The sequence below is a fragment of the Plectropomus leopardus genome, chromosome 12 (genome assembly GCF_026936395.1).
Source record: "Plectropomus leopardus strain MGB_pleo_1.0 chromosome 12, ASM2693639v1, whole genome shotgun sequence".
NCBI classification, from domain to species: domain Eukaryota; kingdom Metazoa; phylum Chordata; class Actinopteri; order Perciformes; family Serranidae; genus Plectropomus; species Plectropomus leopardus.
Genome location: NC_142187.1, coordinates 25,762,120 through 25,783,200, shown reverse-complemented (window position 1 = coordinate 25,783,200; position 21,081 = coordinate 25,762,120). Strand labels below are relative to the sequence as shown.

Genomic DNA, 21,081 nt, shown 5'->3' with positions numbered 1-21,081 from the left:
ACCAGAGATCTGTAGGAATCAGTCAGCTCCACTCAGTCTGCTCTTTAATTTTGCGCTCCAAGTGACAGGCAAATAAAAAGCATGTCGTCATTGCTTCAGATGTTTCTCTGCAAGTTTGATTACAGGAATGAGAAAATAATGGATCTACTGCAAAGAGAGGATAGTTTTAGTTTTATCCTCAGCTACTTATTAGTGGTCAAAGTGGGGCAGATGTTTTCAATAATACAACATAAATGCCAAGCCATGAGGGAGGCTCTTGCCAGGAATCTGTGGGGAAAGGGACTCTGCTCCCACTATCGGAGGGCTAAAGTCTACGGTTTAGCTGACAATTAAGGCGCTCTACGCTTGGAAATGGCTCCCCCCTTTGAACCTGCTGCTCTTTGTCTGAACTACATGTACTATTACAGAGTCTGATGTCGTGCATTCTTTGTCAAAATGGATGACCGAGTTTCTGGAGTCTTCAGGAAAAGTTCAGTCATGTAGTAAAGTACATGTTGCAGTAGTTCCTCACCATGATCTCAACGATTTCCAACTTTAATTGAAAGAAGTTTCTTTTGATACAGCAATCAACCAATTGAAAACTTGCAAAGTGTAATTACAGGATGCTGTAATAGTTTGTTTTCTTCTTTAATTGGTTTGCCTGATATTTAGAGCTACAGCGATTAATCAGTTAGTTGTAAACTATTAAATTAAATAAACAAATTGATAACTGATTAATCAGTTTGAGTAATTTAAAAAGGAAAAGTTTTGTCAGACCAACAGTTTGAAATCCTAATTTAGTCAATGTTATCACATTTGTTGATAATGCAGAACAGAGAAATGGCACACGTACTCACTTTCACAACAGAATATTTGGCATTGTCTTTGAGGAAAAAATAAAATAAAATGTCTCTCATGCAACTCCTGAAATGTGAATATTCTCTGGTTTCTTTAGTCCTCTATGAAACTGTATAGTTTTGGGTTGTGGTCAAAACAAGACATTTGATGATGTCAACTTTAGCATTATTTTATAGACCAATCAGGAACATATTTTAGTAAGTAGTAATAGACAATGACAGTAATCCTTAGGTAGAGAGTTGACTGTTGACGGTTAAATTATCCCTACACATTCAGGTTGAAAGAATCTGTTCATGAATCAGTTAGTTGATCAATAGAATATTAATAAGCAACATTTTTTAAAATTGATCCAAGCAAATAATTAGTTTCCATCTTCACAAATGTGAAGATTTGAGCAAATTTGAGGATGTTATCTTGGGCTTTGGGAAACAATTTACAATTCACTGACATTTAATAGACCAAACAAATAATCAATTAATCAAGAAAATTACAGACAATGAAAATAACTAATGCTTTTTCAGAACTAAATGCAAAGATGGCAAGAGATGATATATCCTACAGGATATGATTAGTATTTATTATTATTATTATTATTATTATTATTATTATTATTATTATTATTATTATTATTATTATTATTATTATTATTATTATTATTATTATTATTATTATTGGCATTTTATGCCTTTTCAGACAGTCACAGCAGTGTAAGGGGTAAAAAAAAAATACCTCTCAACAACCAGGGTTCCCAGATAATAAAGTTTCATGCTAAAAAAGATTTGTTCATGAATTAATTGGTTGACCTGTACCTGTAAGATATTATTTGGCAAACATTTTTTATAATTGAGTCAAGCAAATATGGCAAATATTGTTTTTTCCCATCTTCTCAAATGTACAGATTTATATTATGTGTTAATAATGTGACTCTTGGACAGACAAAACAAGACCTTTTAAGAGCATGAGATGTCAGGTGTCAGTTTCTGACACACACAAATCAATAATGAAATCAATAACTTATCCTTGGATTCCTAATAAATGCAGTTAAAGAACACACTATATACAGAGAATAAAATGAGCTATTGAACATAGCACTTTTATTTGGCCATAATAAGTAACTAAGGATACCAGAACGCAGCCAGTGTTGTAGGGAATATTTCTAAAGAGATCCATATTGAAACCATACGACATTATGATGCTATGTAGCCGTCATTGAAATCTGCTGCAGCTGACAAACAAACCTTAATGAATACACCGGATTCAATGGACAACTTGTTATCAGCTTGTGGGGAATTCCATGATGGCAAGTCTTAATTGTATGATAGATGGAGAGATTTCTCTCTGGGTGAGCACAGTTTTCCTTAAAAAAGGCCATATACAGTCAGACTTACCACAATTTACAGTGCTGATTTATGTATTTCATAAAGGTTCAGATACCTGGCCTCTTCTTTAAAGGACTGCAGAATCCATTAAAGCATTACTGCTCTTTAAATGCTTATAGCCATGGTATGCTGTAACTATGTTGCTCTGCTTTTAAACGTCAACATTGCTTTTGTCTCCACAGATGGTTTCTGCTCACCAGAATGGGACGGCATTGTTTGTTGGCCCGAAGGACCCCCGGGAAAACTTGTATCCACCGCCTGCCCAGAGTATATCCATGACTTCAACCATAAAGGTAAGACTGGCCCTGGATTTAGTCAGCAACAGAAACTCTGAAACTCCTTTTGAAGTCTCTTTTGCAATTTTCCACAATTATGCAGGTCCAATTAAGAAGCAGAGGATGCATGCGTTGGAAAATAACTGGCAAAATTTGTAATTAAAACTAGACTTGTCTGTTTGATGTCCAGGACTAGCATACCGTCGGTGTGACAACAACGGAACGTGGGAGCTGGCCACCGCCAACAAGACATGGGCCAATTATAACGAGTGTGCAAAATTCCTCTACCATTACAACCACAGCCATGAAAAGGTGAGATCTGACTCATTGCCTTATACATGCTCATTGTCACAGTTACAGTGCCGTCCTCCACTAGCCTTTGAGTGTGTACATTGAGTAAATTGTCACTCTGTAGATATTGCAGCCTTTTAGGCAAATGTTGCACCATTTTACCCTGCAATTACAATCCCCTTTGAAATCTGTCACGTTGTCGACATGCCTTCTCAGTAATGTGCAGTCCAAATGAAAATGAATCATATTTAATGAAATGTCAAGATGATGACAGAGCGATAAGATAATGACGGGATGGTAATGTGGTTGCTTTGTGTTAATACGAGGCAGCAATTAGCTAAATGTCTAATTGTTCAAAGTGAAAGCAGCGTCACATTGTCACATTAGTTTTATATTGCGAATTGCAAAACTTCCCGGAAAGCAACCCATTCAGATAAATCTAAAACCTCACCAATCATGACTCAACCTCACAGGCGCCTTCAAAGCTACAAGACAGTGATAAAAAGAAATTTAGACCCAAGGACTGAATTGATTTCATGATGCTTTCCTGGTAATGATTTAAATGAATACTTCACCCCCGAAATGATCATTTGCATATCAATATTTCAGCCCGTTACCTTGAATTTGCGAAGAAAATTTGTCTCCACGGTGAATGAGGAATCCAAAAAAAAAAACGAGAATTCTTGATGAATTTGAGTAAAAGGGGTCTGCATTTAACAACAGCAAAAGCATATCAGTACATTAATTTACAAATTCTCATACAACTCTTGCACTGTAATACAAGTCCTGTTTATCCAGTCGTATTCTAAGTACTTCCCAACACAAACATTTCACTAAAGCCTTACTATTTAAACAGTTTTTAGGAGGGTAAAAAAATGAAAGTAATCCTGTAAACAGATTATTTGTCAGTGAAAGTCATTCTTAGTCACAGCCAAATGGCAATGCTTTTTTCATAGAAATGAATGCAAAGATGGCAAGATATGACATATTATACAAGAAGTATATTTTATGTTTATCATATAGTTGACGGAGAGTTGACAGAAAATTAAATTATAAATTAGTAATAATAAATAGATTTGTTTATCAGTAAAATATTATTTTGGATGTTTGTAAAAAATTGATTAATCAAGTTTATGCATTTTACTTTAATAATCAAGAATTATCTCAATTTTTGGATTCTTTGTTCACTATGGATGCATGTGAGAAAAACAAAGTTTCCTCACAAATTCAAGGTAACATTGAGTGAGATATGCAAGTTATCATTTTGGGGTGAGGTACTCTTTTAATTTAAGGACAAGAAGTAGTGTCTGACTGCCATTTTAGGCTACCAATATGCTGTGTAGCACATTTTTGATTTTCTTTTTCTTTAATGGATTCAAATCTAATAAATATGTTACATTTTTATGTACCACATTGTGCAAAGTATACGACACCTGGTTATTACACCCATATGTGACCAGTTTTGAGCCTGGCCAAATGGGAGCAAGTCCCTGCAGCCAGGTTTCAAAAACAGGGTATGACTGAGGTCGGGCACAGATCATCAGCAGTGAGACCTGGCTCACAGTTGGCAGTCCAACACGTCCCTGGTGTCCTTTAGGTGCTTGATTGGGTTAAGGTCAGCATTCTGTGCAGGCCAATTTATCTCCTTCACACCAAACTCACAGCCCTTATGTGCGACAGCCCTTTCTAGTGCACCTCAGTTTGACCACATTGAAATAGACTGTCGCCAAAAAATGGAACTAATAAGGCGTCAAAGGGATGGGTGTAAATTAGGGATGCACCAATTGTAAAATTGTTTGCAGACACGATATTGTTGTTTAAAATAACCATTTGGCTGATAATAGATACCAATGGTTTTTGTTGTTTTTTATGAAACATGCAACCTCCATTAGCTGTTTGTTCCAGCCAGCGGCTGCTAACGGCCAACTTATGGTTGATGTTTTGTCCATAAAAACCTATATGGCAGATATCAAGATGCTGGCCAGTTCCAATATTTCAATTTAAAGCCAATATGTGTCAATACTGATGATCTTCAGATATGCATTCCTGCTATCTAAAGAATATATTTCAGCTTAGCTATCTGTAACATACAATCTGAACATAATCAGCCTGGGAGAGTCAAACCTGGGGCCATAAATACCATAAGCCCTGACATCACCACCGCACCACAGCACATGTTGAGAGAGCTGTTTTGTAAACCAAGCACGGCAACCTTTTACTACCGTCATCCCCATGTGACTGACAAAGGTAGATGTAACCCTGATTGCAGTTGCTCCCAGTGTTTCTCGCTCTATCATTGCATGAGGGTTGGATGTCAGAACATAACACTGGCAGTGAATGGGACTACTGGGTATTGTAAGAAGCTGTGGAAAACAGCTAGAGCGTGGCTATAAATGGGAAAATAGCACTTTCTCAGCCGTTATTGTGTGATATGGACAAGTTTTTCTTGTTTAAGTAAAATTACATTATGTGCAGTAATTATGCTGACGTGGCTTTTTGAGGAATTTTTATGGTATATTTATTTTTTAATTATGGTCTGGAAGCATTTTAATAATCTCACATATAAAACAGTAAACAGTCTTTCGATGGATGAGGTGCATAATTATATTAGAGGCTGGTGTTAACCCTTTGAAACCTGGATCAACATCAGTTTTTCTTGTGCTGTGTTTAGATGCCTTTCCCACAAATTAAGTAGTAGTAGAGTAAAAAGCGATGAGAAAAAGATGTAAAAATTAGCTACAAGTTGTGTGTGTGTGTGTGTGTGTGTGTGTGTGTGTGTGTGTGTGTGTGTGAGAGAGAGAAAGAGAGAGAGAGAGAATGATAGAGAATTATCAATTAACAAGGGAAAATATAAAGAAAACTTTAAAATTACTATAATTATATATTTAAATTTAGACTCCAAAGATATATTTATTATTTTATTTTATTTTTCCAGGTCACTTCCTGTTTTTGTTATTTTACCTCCTTCAGTTGTTGTTGTTTTGCTAATTTCAGTTAAATCTTTAACTTTGTACTGATTTCTTGCAAATTTGGGGGTCATTTCTTGTTAAATTGTTCATTGCCTTCTTTTTTTCTATGGTATTGAGAGAAATCAAGCCAATTTGCTCAGGTTTCATAGGGTTATGTGGCTCTGCAGTTTTTTTGGTGTGTTTACAAAATGTTGCCAATAGGGGACATAGAAAAATAGACCAGTCAGTCACTAATTGATAAAAAACATTAATTTGATTTTTTCTTTTTTTTGCCATGAAACATTACAAACAGCAGCTGCAGTCCCACATACATTTTCCTCTCCCCTGCTTGAATGCGGTGTGGAGGATGTGGGTATAACCTCATCATGGCGCCCTTCAGTTTCTTTCTGACTTCAGATGTTTATGTTGATGGGCTCCCGAGGGAGCGGTTGCAGCAGTTAATGACAAATACATATGCACGAATGAAAGCCCCACACAGCACAACTGCCATACCGCAGACCACCACCACAACTTAAGACACCCGTTTTTTTGGCTCAGGATCCTGATGCTAAATGATAACAGCAGTGGAGTATCTGGTTACATCACACGGGGCTCTTGGCCCTTTCAGCATGTTGACGCACAGAAGGTCTGGTTAGTGGCTCTCCTTACAGTGTCCTCTGACTGCCAGCACGCTGCTGGAAGATCAAACTGCCCCACCCAGCCTTTCTCAGCTCCGCCACCCATGTCAAATGTTGTTTCCATCAGTAACTTCTGGGTGCTTGAGACATTTCTGTCACCAGATGGCAATGCATTTTTAAACTCGCTGAAGTTAAGACATTCTGAAGTTACGCTTTTTTGAGGGGTGGAAATTCAAATATAGTGAGAGTATTATGAAAACATGCTCTTTGTAATAAAATCACTTGCCCTAAGTAATGTTGTCACCAAAATTTGAACTTGTAATGTTACGAGCACAAAGAATAACCCTGCAGCTTAGTGTATTTAACCCTTTAACACTTGAATCAGTTCTCTTCAATAGAGAAGAGAGAATTGGTTTGATGTCTTTCAAAAACACTGTGGAAAAAAAAGGCCAGATATTTTTTAGCCTGTTATTGAGGTCATTTACTTCCCCCTTTGTTTCTGATGTTTTGTTGTTGTTTTTTTTAACATTTCTTCTCCTTTTTTATGTTTATTTTTACTTGTTTTTAAGTAACTCTCTGAACTTTTTGCAAATTTCTTGCTAATTTTTTTGGGCCGTTTCTTGTAAGCTGCTCATTGCCATCAAGCCAATTTCCACCCGTCGGCCCATCGTGCTCTCTGATGCTAGTGCTGCTGCAGTTTATTATTTTTCGAGACATGAATTAATATTTGTTGGCAGAGTTTTCATGAAATTTGCTAAAAAGAGAAGATAATTACAGATCTTTTCACACAAAACTTCAGTAATTTAATTAAAATGTGCAGTATTAACACTGCAGAACAGAGGGGATATGCTTTAGTCTTTTTGTAAATTTTTGCCTCACTGTTGACATTCTAACAAATTCCTCTCTATCAACAGGATGTCTTTCACCGTCTGTATCTCATCTACACAGTCGGGTACTCCATCTCTCTGGGATCACTCATGGTGGCTGTCGTCATCTTGGGATATTTCCGGTGAGTCAGTGCTGTTACTGGAAATTTCCAATCAATCGTCTTAATCACAGATGCTCCCAAAAGGGGGATTTAGATACAGGGTCAGAAATTAAGGTCAGAGCCGCTGCAGCACGGATCAAAACAGAGTGCAATAGATTTAATGATAGCACATTGAAAGCTCCACTCTTACCACGTCATTAGACGCAAACATACAGTGAAGCAGAAAGCATTTAATTTAACAATGGCTTAATGGCTTTATCATGATATCGTGCAGTTTGCTGTAGCTATGTATGCATGCAGTGCTAGTATTTTGTGTCACGGCAACAACATGAAGCATGCAAACTGTATCAAACATTACCTTTGGTTTTCAGCAAACTGTGATACATCCACCTTTGAAGAGGAGTTTGCCTCCAGGCTTGCTCCATTGTCTGACATTTAGGTTCTTTTTTATTTTTATGCTGATTTCAGGTTTGGATGGCAAATAAACAAAGCTCGCATAATGATTTTGTTAATCTACCAAGTTTACAAAGATAACAGTCCTTAAGCTGCAAGGTGTTCTTTCCTTTTTCCCCACTGAAACACAAAACTTTGAATACATTAATTTGGCACTGAAACACAAAACTTTGAATACATTAATTTGGCAGTACATTCAACCAGCCTCACAACCCAACATGTTCTCCTCCAAGGTTGTCACATATTGCTGCTATGTCAGTGGACTTCCACGACTAAACATTGCACTCTAGGTATCCCCCTGTGTCTGCTGTTGAAGTTCCTTGAACCCGCAACCCTGCTGGGATGGCAGCAAAGGCACATGGTTAGGTTTAGGTAACAAAAGCACGTGGCAACTAATGACACCATCATGGTTTGGCTCTACATTCATTTGTGAAGTGAAAAGCTTGCTGGACTCATCCACCATGCCATCATTCCACTGTATATGGACCTTCCAGCTCCTTACATTACGTCATTACTGCCAGCGTTTCAACCTGATGCCATCCGGCAGCGTATCATGCAACGCGACAGGTTCTGCCTGGCGGTGTTGTAAATTTACAGCTGAGGGCGTATCATATCACGGTGAAGGTGGCTTTTGGTGTTGATATCTTATGCCGAAGTCACTGACAAAGTGGCAGTATTTGACCACTTCAGAATGACAAAGATCTATACAACCGCAAAGGTTGGTTATGATGGCGAACTGATGTCGGGGCGAGGACAACAAGTATGCAAATGAGCATCCCTGAGATGGTTTTCTGGCAATTTGTGCAGAAATTCTTAGGTTCTTCAAATCAATTATTATTAGCTATCATTAGCTTATTATCAGCTGTCCACGATGCTGCTCTCAGACGATCTTTCAGGCAAAGACAGTGAATGTGGAGGTCCTGGGCTGATGTGGTTACATGTGCTCTGTGGTTGTATGGCCAGTTGGATGTGCTGCCAAATTAACAGAAATAACACTGAGAAGGCTTATGGATGTGAACTGAACATAAAGACAAAATAAGTTCTTAAAAGATATGAAGAATTGTAAAATAGTTATTGCCTCACTTTGTCAATATGGACCTCAAAACAGTTTTTAATGCAAAATAAAGGAATTGAATACATGGGATTAAAAACGAATGGGATTATTCAAAATTAACTTTAGTAATTCTGTGATTAATTGTGATTTCAAAAATTAATTGCTTGATAGTCCAAATCACATATGATGTACATCAGTCAGTCTTATCTTACCTCTTTTGCCTTAGCGGCAACTCTCCTTAATTGAAGTAAAAAAACCTAAAACAAGGCTGAATTCATTTTTTTTGTGCAGCAACACAACATTTTTTTTCACAACTGATTAATGCAGGGCACATTTGTCATTATTTGCTTATTTTGTTGAGCATGGGGAGTATCAGGAATCGATGTGAAGGCGCTGTTTACCAATGTTCCCACCAGCGTGACTTACCATACAGGCAGGCAGTCAGACGGCTTTAGGAACGCTCCCAACTGGCACCAGGAAATCTATGGGCCAAATGAGTTTAATAAGTTATCCCAGGGGCCCATCTGACATTCTGGCTCTGTGCTGTGGAGCACTCCAGCCATGCCTCCCCTTCAAATGTCAGCTTTTTAGACAGGAGAGCTCATAAATGTTTTCCAGGGAGAGAAAAGGGATATTTCACATTAGCAGTTGTGCTCAGATTTTTTTCTCCATGGAAATGTACCCTAGATTAGTTTTCGTCTTAAATCAATAGCTCTCTGACAGTACAGTAACTTGTCAAATAATTAGCTCATTAATGAGGCTTTACAAGAAAATCAGTCAATAATAGATGGCAGTAAGATAATTTGAGTATTTAGACTTTTTTGTAAAATAGACTTAAGAATAGTCTAATTCAAGTTGGCTTTTGGAGTTTATTAAACCATGACTAAATTGTCTGTCATATTATCATTGATATTTGTTTTTTGACTTTGCAACAATGTTAGAATTTATTGTATGGATCCGGCAAGCTGGTTCCAGTGCTGTAACATCACGTCAAAGCTCTCTCCATAATAACCTCTCAGACAGGATGTTTTGGAAGAACTTTTGACGGATAAACTCGTGCTTGTCTGGAAGGGAAATTCGCATGCTTTTTTTCTCAACACATGCTTGCAATTTTGTTTTTACAGCTCACTTTGAGCCGAGCAATTCAATATTTGTGCGTTTCAAGCCCCTAAATCTCAAGAATGTGTAATAGTCAGCGTGGAATTCAGCTGGCTCTAATTAGGATGAGTATTGTTCATGTGTGTGTGTGAAAATACTTACTGACATGAAGGTGTGCCAGCCCGCACATAGACATACACACACAAACACATATTTTCGACGGATCTATCTTTTGACCTTGCCACTCTTGTTTGTTTTCTCCCCAGACGATTGCACTGCACCAGGAACTACATCCACATGCACCTATTTGTGTCCTACATGCTAAGAGCTATAAGTATATTTGTGAAAGATGTTGTGCTCTACTCTGGATCGGCCTTAGAGAACATGGAAAGAGTCACAGTGGAAGACCTCAAGTCCATCACTGAGGCCCCACCAGCCAACAAAACACAGTTCGTAAGTACACAAACACAGTACACTGTGTCCTTGAAGTAAATATGAAGAGAAGGAGAAACACATACTGAACTTTTTTTCATAGAGGAGTTTCAATTTATATACAGTCATAAGCAACAAGACACATAAAGTGATTTTATGCACATACAGTATTTATGGGAGGATTGAGGGTTGATATGCAATATAAAGGATTTTCAGTTTTTTCCAAACAGTCATTACAGCAATCATTCTTGTTTGATTGCATTACAAGCGCAGATAATTTGACTTGCAGTGTCGATGGGCATTTTGCTTCCAAGGAGGAAGTGGTATTTTGCAGAGTCTCACCTGCTTTTCCAGTGCTGGAGCAAATAAACTGCACTGTTTGTCACCGTGCCAAGCTTTTACTAGGCCAGTACTTGGCTTTCCCTTTCAGAGTCAAGTTTAAAAAATGGGTAAGGACTGGGTACTTTTCATGCATGCTTTAATATGCAAACAAACAATTTGCGCAATATATTTAGTGCACACATATCCTGTGGCTCTCCAAATTGAGTTATGGACTGCATTAAATGTGCTTCATTAGAGTACATGCTGAAGCAACATAGATGTTTGTGCTTTTGCATACTGTCATGCATGTACCACATAAGACCACTGCTTCAGTCATTATGTGTTATTCTTGGTAAAATTCCTAACTATTTATCTTCACTTTTAATATGAAGTACAGAAATTACAATCTGCATTTTCAAGAATTTTTATGTTTTGGTATGCCCAAAGTCAGATCAGCACTGATAAAAAAAAGCTTTTAGGTTCTTGAACGATCTGCAGAATCATGAGCCGAAGCTGTGAGACATAGTGACGCTGAATGAGTTCAAAACTACGGTTAAATATAAAGAGTCCAGGCTGTCTGTCTGCAAATGCTTTATATGATCATTTTAATGTTATCAAATCTTTTTCTCTGCATCTTTATATTAGTTTTATGTTAATCGTTGAAACCTGGTCGCTGCTATTCTTGGCCATGTCTCTGCTTGTAAAACAGATATTTGACCTCAAAGGATAAAGTAATAAGTTGAGTAAATCACCTAATAAATATAAAGATAAAACAGTTAAGAATAATTACAATTATTATTATTATTATTATTATTATTATTAAAAGTATAGTTTTCTATATTTTTTCAAATATTATTTTTAACTGCTAATGATTTCTCAATGTCTGTCTTTTAAAATTAATTTTCAGTTCATTTTCTTGTCACCCTTCCCTAATTCCTTGCAATTTGTGTAGCATTTCTCACACTTGCTCACTGCCTTTTTAGCCATGTTTTCATAAGAAATCAAACCAATTTGCTCAGGTTTAAAAGGTTTAAATGTATGCGAAAGATATCTCAATACAGCACAGGAAAAATGATGTAGATTTAAGCAAAAAAAAATCCTGTTTAAACACTTTTTGGGCTTTATCTGAAAAACTACTGTAGATATATCAAAAATATGTACAGTAACTGTCTCTGTAAATCTAAGATAATCTGTTGACTGTTGCACCAAGACATTTGTCATTATTATATTTATTATTTTATATATATATATATATATATATATATATATATATATATATATATATATATATGTATGTATGTATGTGTGTGTGTGTGTGTGTGTGTGTGTGTGTGTGTGTGTGTGTGTGTGTATACATATATATTTGTATTTATAATATTTAGTACTGCTAAATTAATTCTGCCCATATATTTAAAAAACATGAATCAGTTTTCTTTGTGAAGTTGATTTGGATTTACTAAATATTTTAGGCTACATAACTTTTGGCATGCTGTTTCTAAATCCAACAGATTTGGAAAATTACCATATAAATTACAGTATAAAAAACCTCTTAATTCATGAATTATTATGTAGACAATATGAGGTGCTAAAATTAGATTTTAATCATCTACCTTTCTTTCACATATTTGATTTCTTTTGCTGACTTTGACTTCATACTCATTATAATTTGATCAACCTGTCTGATTATACATCTGTCTTTTGTGTTGCTGTTTAATACAGCTACAGGGTTTAAGAATTTAATAATCTGCAGCTTTAAATATCAGTTTTATTCCATAATTAAGAAATAATGTTCATAGAAAAAAAATGTCGAAATCAAAGACCTGTGTCTCTCCACGGCAAGAAACCAACAGTGCATATTTGAATACAAACTGATGAGAAAAGGAAGAGATGACAATTACAAGACGGGTAATGAATGTGGATGAAAGGAGCACTGAGAGGAATTAGCTTCTAATAATCATGGCATGGCAATACAGCAACAACAGCCAAAGTCATTGTGGAGGATGGCTTTAAGTGGAGCTGAATCAATGCCTGACTGAATCAATATGTGCTCCTGGGATTTGTGGGGGTGGGAAGGTGGGGATTCCTTAAAAGACTCCACTTAACCTCTGTTCAAACAGAAATATTTTGTAACAAGGTCAATTGAAAATGCCATTTGTAATGTTGTAGTGAAAGGCACAGTTCTAGGATTGCCTACTCATTTCAAACCTAGGATATTTCTTGTTATTTTTGTATTATTATTATTATTATTATTTATTATTATTATTATTATTATTATTATTATTATTATTATTATTATTATTATTATTATTATTATTATTATTATTATTATTATTATTATTATTGTTATTATTGTATGCATTTACTTGTTTATTTGACACGCTCAACATAAAACATTGCTTCATATGTAAAATACAGAGTAGATGCAATGCATACAGTCCCTGTTTAGGCTTTTAGAATGAAAACAGGAAGTATGGGATTACAGTGCAAAAAGTGAAAAAAGTTTAACAATGACTTTGTTACTCAAGTATGAAGCATACGTGCATGTGTGTGTATTTGTGCATGCCTACACATGTACATCCATGCATTGTGCTTAATGAATGTGCGCATGGGTTTGTATGTTTGATCAAAGATTGTAGCCTGCGTAGTCAAGTTTTCACAGGTTTGCTCCATTTTCAGGCAATGCTTTGCATGCATGATAAAAACCCTGGGCTCTGTCTGTAATTGAATTTCAGATGGTAATGCACTCCACACTTGTGTACCTCTCACTGAAATTGAGGATGGATGAGTGACCAAATGATTGACCAACTTGTTCGACGGCATCTCCAGTTTTCACTGCTCACTAATGAGAGTCAGCAGAGCCCAGGGGAAATTCACATGGTCAAAAAAAACATGTAACTTTTACAAAAGAGCTGCAGGTCACTGCTGTGGCACCTCCGGTTTTCTGGTAATCTTTATCCTAATTCTTGAGTTCACTTTACATTGTGGTGGTTATATATTTTACACTAATGCCATTTAAAATGGGTGAACCAGCTGTAGGCTGATTGTCGCTCATGATCTAGCAAGAAATACTCACCCGCTGCATTGCGACTACAAATTTGCCAATAGGATTAAAATACAATCCAACTTTGCGAATCAAAGTTGGCCTAGTTGGGAAGTTTGAGCCGGCTCTGAATCGGCACGCAAGCAGCCCCCTCCCTTCAGCTCCAGCCGCTTTGTAATGCTAATATAGTGAATCTCTTGATTACTTGAATAAATTAGTTTGAAATACCTAATTAGCTTCCTCAAATCTTTCAGAAATAATGCGGTCTTATTATGAAAACTTGGAATTTAACAGACATGCTTCATGACTGCATTATAAACAAGGCATGAATCTTTCTTTTTTTTTTTTATCGACAAAATATCTCATTTAATTATCCACAAAGAAATCTACACATCATGTTGTACGTACATGTTGTGCAGTAAAAGTCCTCACACAGGCTCAGCAAGAAAATCTTTCTTTTTTCAATCTGATTATGGAGAGCTTCATATATGAGGTCTTACATTGAACACAAACTCTAACTCATTTGCAATAATGTTATCAAAGTGATGTTTCTCTCATTCTGTCATGACTTTGTTGTGACAGTAACCAAGCACAGGGTCGTATGTGGCAGAACTAGAGGGGAGGTTAAAGCCATCAAAGATAGAGGTGTTCAGTGCGGAAGTAGCGAAGTGATAGACATGAATTTACATATCAATACTACCAGCAGCACTTCAAAGATTTGTGATCTCATGTCAGCCTCCCAGGAAGTTCCTGTAGATCCTCTTCAGTCATCACCTTTCCTCTTTCCTCCTCTTCCTCTCAATAGAATTTTAAAATCAATTCTGAGACATGCAGGAAACTGGTGCAAAGATCTGAAAACTCGAGGGGTATCATCCACCTTCTTGATTTTCCTGGGAAGCCTCTGGCAGCAACATTCAGAGTCTGCTGTAGTTTTCTGATTTGATGGACTGTATTGTATTTCAGCTTACATCCATGAGTGCGTATTTAGTAATCTGCAGTGGTGTTTTAAAGGGTGAGATGAGATGAGATGAGATGAGATGAGATGAGATGAGATGACATGACATGAACCTTTATTACAGTGGTTGCTATGGAGTCAAGAATTATTCTCAGTGACTAGTTGAAGGTCCAGACATAGAGAAATTACCACACCTTCAATTTTATTTCACACATGGGCTTAGAACCCAGCAAAATAAAACATATTGCAAGACTTGGTAAATAAATAGCACTGCGACCAAAAAGTGTGTATTATTGTGTCAAGATCAGTGACAAAAAATGCTGCAAAGCAAGGGAAGAAAGAAAAACCCAACTTTATTCATATAGCACATTTCGTTCCAGATGGAAGCACAATGTACTGCAAAAATTGCAAGGTACAAGTTGCAGGATAAAACAATGCTGTCAACTGACCATAGAAGCGAATCAGATCCATTAAAAATTTAAACAAAAACTCATAAAATAATAATTAAAATAAGGAATGACTCAATAAAAGAGACCAAGAGATGTGAGTCAGTAAATGATAAAAAAAATTGTAAAATAAAATAAAATAAAGTACTAATTCTAAAAGTAGATAATTAAAAGAGGACAAACCATATGAATTAAGATAAATAAAAAAGAAAAATAAAATAAGTAATATATACCAATAAAAGTTAGACACAAGTATAACAAAAATTCAATTAAATTTAATTAAATAGACTGCAAATTCAAGTGTTTTTTACAAACTTGGGGGTGGGGGGAGTTTTGCTCGGCTCCATTGAACAACTGCACTCCCTGCAAAACAAAATCAGAATTAATAAAACACAATCAAAACAGTGGAAATTGGAAAATTATAAAGAAGTATCCCTTTTTGTTCAAACATCGCTGATAACTGATCGATGTGCTTGGACAGCTATATAGGTTTCACACTGGCTATGTTGTAGAGCTACAATAGCACTGTGTGAGTAATGTGAGTAATGAAAGAAAACAGATATGGTTCAAAAAAAGTGTTCAAAAAAATGTGACTTTTTGTCAGCGTGATTAAATCTGTTCTCCTTGTCTGTTGTTTGTAGATCGGCTGCAAGGTGGTTGTGACTTTGTTCTTGTACTTTCTGGCCACCAATTACTACTGGATCCTTGTGGAGGGTCTGTACCTCCACAGCCTCATCTTTATGACCTTCTTCTCAGACAGAAAGTATCTGTGGGGATTTACTCTGATTGGATGGGGTGAGTTTTGCATCATTTGCATTCTACTTGTATGCACGTGATTACAATATTATTAGTGGACTCAGCATGAATTCAGTCATTCAGTAAACTATTTAGTTCTTGATAATCTAATTAGTTATTTGCAAAAAGAAACATGGAAGGTGCTGTCAAATCCCCTAAGTGTATTAATAAGTAGGTAAGGACAATTAAAAATGACTGCATTTTTTGCATGAATATGGGCTTTACAGTTCCTGCATTGTACACACTGTGCGTATAAGTTACATTAGCACAGCGCATACAATGTGGATGCTGTGCTACCCAGCTTCTACCTATATGACCAAATTATGGACTTCCTCTGGAATCATTTAGAGAATTTTATCTGTTTCAATTTTTTGTAATTTTTTTTTCTGTTTTTCAGGAGTACCAGCTATGGTTGTGACAGTTTGGGCAACTATGAGAGCCACATTTGCAGACACAGAGTAAGTAAACTGCATATTACTAGACATTTTTTGTTAAACCTAAAGTGACACTTTGCTGATTTTCAACCTTATCTGTGTCAGCTCAGCGTGGGGAGTGTGTGCGGATACCGCCGCTTTGTCAGTGAACATTCACATCTAAATATGATGAGATGAACTTCCCTCTTGCATCTGTTTTGGATGTTTTTGGATGGCGTGTCAATTTCCAAATTTTATAGTCTTTTTCAAAATATGAGTACAACATAGGTTATACACTTATTTTTTTTACATTAATCTCCTAAGGTTTTGGCAACAAAAGCACATGGCTAGATTAAAAAAAAACCATCATGGTATGGCTAAACATTCACACAGGAAGCAAACAACAGGCTCCAAGGTGGAAGTCCAGGGTTTGTTGGACTGATTTACCACCCCTTGCGCACACCCTATAGGGACTTTGTAGCTCTTTATATTATGGGAGATGCCAGCAATGTTGCAAACTGCTATCGCCCGGTGCATATCATAACACCACACAGTAAGCATAACTTTCAGTTAAAATGCAGCACAAGAACCGTCAAGTTCATATACATGTACAGTTTTCTAAAACAATATCAGTGACAATTTGAATAGCAATCACATTGACCGAGAGTATTATTTTCCTGATCCTTTAAAACTGACTCAAATTCCCTGATAGTAATCAGCTTCGACATTTTCAGGTCCATCTGTAAGTTATTCTAAGAAAAGGGAGAGGCATATTTATAAGCTTGTTTGCCAAGTTCTATGAAAACCTTGGGGACCAACATCAAGAAAATATTTTTTTGATTTAATTGTGAACTAATGAGCAACTGCATGAGTATGATACATGTGTGTTTAATATTGTAAATGGCCCCTTTACAAATAAAATTAGTAAATAAATAAAATAAACACATGCATATCCACAAAAGGGTGTAACAAAAGCAGCATTTCACACAGATCTTAGTTGCAATATAATAAAAATGTCAGTATTTCCCACAAACTTCTGTAGTAAAGCTTGAGGAAAGGTTTGAAAGCTAAGAAGAACTCAAGTCGATTCACTTTCCTTCTCTGAATGGTCACAGAGAAAACTGCCTCGAACCAATTTGGCGGGCTCTCAGCCCCCTCTTACTGGCACTATCTGTAGTCTCCACATGGGCTCTCTACCACAGTTGAACATTGAGGAGTCTGAAGCTGAGAGCTTACGGCTGCTGGTATCCAACAGCTGTCCAGTGGAACTAAACCACATATTTCTCTTCTAAGTCAGCAGGAGAGCAGCTCCATTTTACGCCTTTTTGGGCAGAGAAACAAGCCAAGTATGATAGTAACCACAGCTTGGCCATGTAATAGTTGGCATTTGGCTAAAAATCAAATCTGTCTACAGTAGATATCACACTGGTTAATACTAGCTGCCTGTTATCAATGCTTTTTTAGTCCACAGATCTATGAATTTTGCTACTAAAGGGCATAAAAAAAAAAACTTGGCGATGACCTCAGTGTCTTATCATCAGTTAAAGCCAGAGTTAGAAGCATTTTCAGGGTGTTTTTGCCTTTGTCACTTTTTACTCACTGTGGCCTCATTTTTCAGTGCACTATGTTAGTCCTGCACATCTATAGAAACAACACATTCATGTCGAAAAGTAGAGAAAACTCAAAATGTCTTTTGTGCTGTAAACAATAATGTCAACAATTATAATAACAATCAATCATAAAAAAGGAAAAAACACAAGCTGAATTTCTTCGAAAATGTATTCGACCAAAAATGATACATATATGCAACAAGTGCCCACAAGTGTTGCCAATAGGTTGAAAAGGGGGCTCAACATGCTCTATATTATAATTGAACTGCTTACATTTTTGCAACTTCTACTAAAACCACATACACACTATTATTGTAAGTTCTATATCGTAGGCAGCTGGACTTGCTTGAGTTTCTTGAAGACCCTTCATATCTCATCTGAGAGACCTCTTCAGCTGTGAACTGAAGTCCAGTTGCCTCTGATATAACGATGTAGAATTACCATGACCTGGACGACCGGGAATCTTCACCAACTTTCATACTAATATGTTCACGAATGTTTTTTTTTCTTTTAAAAAGGCCCCTTTCAAGCAAAAAAAATTACACACTCAGCGTTTTAGCACAGCACAGCTTCAGATCTAACCACCCTCCATATTAAAACACCCTAAAACACATATCCCATGACATTCACCAGGCATGTGCGTGCCGATTTTAAACTGGAAGCAGATTATCTACTCTGTGGTTGGTTGCTTGGTTACAGACAATACAGTAATGATGCTGAAAAGGAAGACCAGTCATTTCTTTGATTGGGCTGATGACAAAGTGGAACTGTAATTTACACGAGTATAAGGCAGTTAAGGCAGCAGAAAACAGGTTGGGAGTCATTCAAAAGCAAGTACGTCGACATCTTAGAGTGGTAATGGGCGCATTATTTATCACCAGAGGAAGTCATAGCAATGGGTGAACATAGAAATCGCATTGCATTTTAAAAACAAAGGTGTATTAGTGTGGATGTTGGCAAAGTTTAACTTTCATTCTTGTCCTGTGACTGTTGGTCTCAGTGGAGTCGTTGCATCCCGGTTGTGCTGAGGAGCGCAGAATTTAGGTTTTTTTTTTACAGTTATAGTTAGTAATGGTTTATTTTCAGCAAAATTTTAAATTGCACATGTAGAATAAACTGATTTTGATAAATTATCACTATTTTAAGCTTCACTTTATTTTTTCGCATAGCATTTGTTACACATGACATGTCCCAGGATCATTTGAAATACTGACAATAAGTTATGCTTCTACAGTTTCTGGCTATGATAAACACTGACATTTAGACTTTTTTTTTCTTTTTTTTTATAAGAAAATGCCTTACAAACCCACCCACAGGCTGTGGGGTTCATAAAAATTTAATTGCGTGTGACAGTTTAAGCTGAGTAAACTGTTTTGATACCAACTAAAAACAGGCACAGATTTTGTTATTTCAATGCCTTGGCGCAAACTTAAAAAGCCTTTTCAGAACTGCGAAATCCCTCAAACATGAAGGGGGCTTTATGTGAAGCCCAGGGGTAATGCATCAATTCAGTAGGTTGGAAATAACTTGTAAATATTTATTTTGACAACTTGATCTTGTTTCTCAGTGGTTTTATATGTTACTTGTGTCAAGACTCTGAGGTCGGGGGAGACAGAGTAAGCATTTGTCGAAATCTTTCTCTAAATCCCATCATGCTGAGAAACAATAGCAGAGGTCGTTCGAGACACCAGTGTGGAACTGAGGGATCCTGGATCATTAAACCAGACACCTTGATCCTCACTTATGTCTTGCGTATTCCTGTTTTTCTTGTTTATCTACTGCAGGTGTTGGGACTTAAGTGCAGGCAATTTGAAATGGATATACCAAGTGCCTATCCTGGCCGCTATAGTGGTAAGTACATGCTCACAGCTTGCACCTTGCTGAGAAGGAAATAATAGAGCTTTACTGCACCTGTGCCATTACAGTCATGGGATAACATCTTATTATGTTTTTCAATTACACTAACCAATATCATTATGTTTCTATTTTGTCTTCAGGTTAATTTTATGTTATTTCTGAACATCATCAGAGTGTTGGCAACTAAACTACGAGAAACAAATGCTGGAAGGTGCGACACAAGACAACAGTACAGGTACTGAGTTACTATTAGTGTGCAAAATTCTGTTTTTATTTCTAAAACTTACAAGACAACCTGTTCCCTTTTGATTTTTTTCATCACATGATGTAGTTGATGTAAAACTAGCAATGTATTTTCTCTGATTGCATTTGTGTCAGGCAGGCTAAAATTACAAGGTGCGTCTACTGATTATTATTAGATAGATCTGTTGCTGCTTTCTTATTCTTTCCTGCTGATGTTTTGCTGTTTCAAGTTGCTTTGCATGGCTTGTGTTCTGCCTTGAGAATTTCTGTTTGCCATCACTATTGTTGTCTTTATGGTGTCCAGCTGTTTTTGGTCTGTGAATTTTAGCATTTTATAGGTTTCAAAACATCTGGCTAAAGGACTACAGTTAAAAATTAGCTGGCTTGCTAACACTAGCACCTTTACAGACATGTAGATCAATGTGTGCTGTTGTTATAATTACAATTAATTTTTTTAAATTTATTTAAGAGATTGTTTTGTCTATAAAATCTTGCAAGATGGTGAAAAATGGCCATCAAAAATTCCAAGGTTACAACTAAAATTGCTTGTTTTGTCCAACTTACAGACCAAAACTCTAACATGTTCATTTCAGAATGATTTAAAAAAGAGAAGAGCAGCAAATCTTTACAGTAAAGAAACTGGAAACAGAGAATGTTTTGCTTTCTTTACTTAAACTTTCTCCTCAACAACTTAAAATTATTATTTACAGGTTTAGCTGTTACTACTACAAGTATTTTTTAAGATAATGAAGTGTTACTTTTTTGTTGCTGTTACAGAAAACTGTTGAAGTCCACGTTGGTGCTGATGCCACTCTTTGGTGTCCACTACATCATATTCCACGCCATGCCGTATACAGAGGTGTCTGGAGTTCCCTGGCTGATACAGATGCATTATGAGATGCTTTTCAACTCCTTCCAGGTAAAGCTGTAGAAATGTTATACATGTAAATATTACTGTATCCCTTCATATTGAACAAATCTGGTGATCTGATCAGGATTTTACAAGCC

General features: G+C 36.5%; 1 protein-coding gene across 1 annotated transcript in view; it reads left to right on the top strand.

The window, feature by feature from the left end:
- The window catches only part of pth1r (parathyroid hormone 1 receptor), a 63,986-nt gene that overhangs the window by 35,252 nt on the left and 7,653 nt on the right, over positions 1-21,081 (top strand). The window contains exons 3-11 of the mRNA XM_042498364.2: positions 2,399-2,509; positions 2,682-2,803; positions 7,283-7,377; positions 10,228-10,414; positions 15,797-15,950; positions 16,348-16,408; positions 19,758-19,824; positions 19,971-20,065; positions 20,851-20,992. Of these exons, the coding sequence (XP_042354298.1) occupies positions 2,399-2,509; positions 2,682-2,803; positions 7,283-7,377; positions 10,228-10,414; positions 15,797-15,950; positions 16,348-16,408; positions 19,758-19,824; positions 19,971-20,065; positions 20,851-20,992 (1,034 nt within the window). The remainder of the gene's footprint in view (positions 1-2,398; positions 2,510-2,681; positions 2,804-7,282; positions 7,378-10,227; positions 10,415-15,796; positions 15,951-16,347; positions 16,409-19,757; positions 19,825-19,970; positions 20,066-20,850; positions 20,993-21,081) is intronic.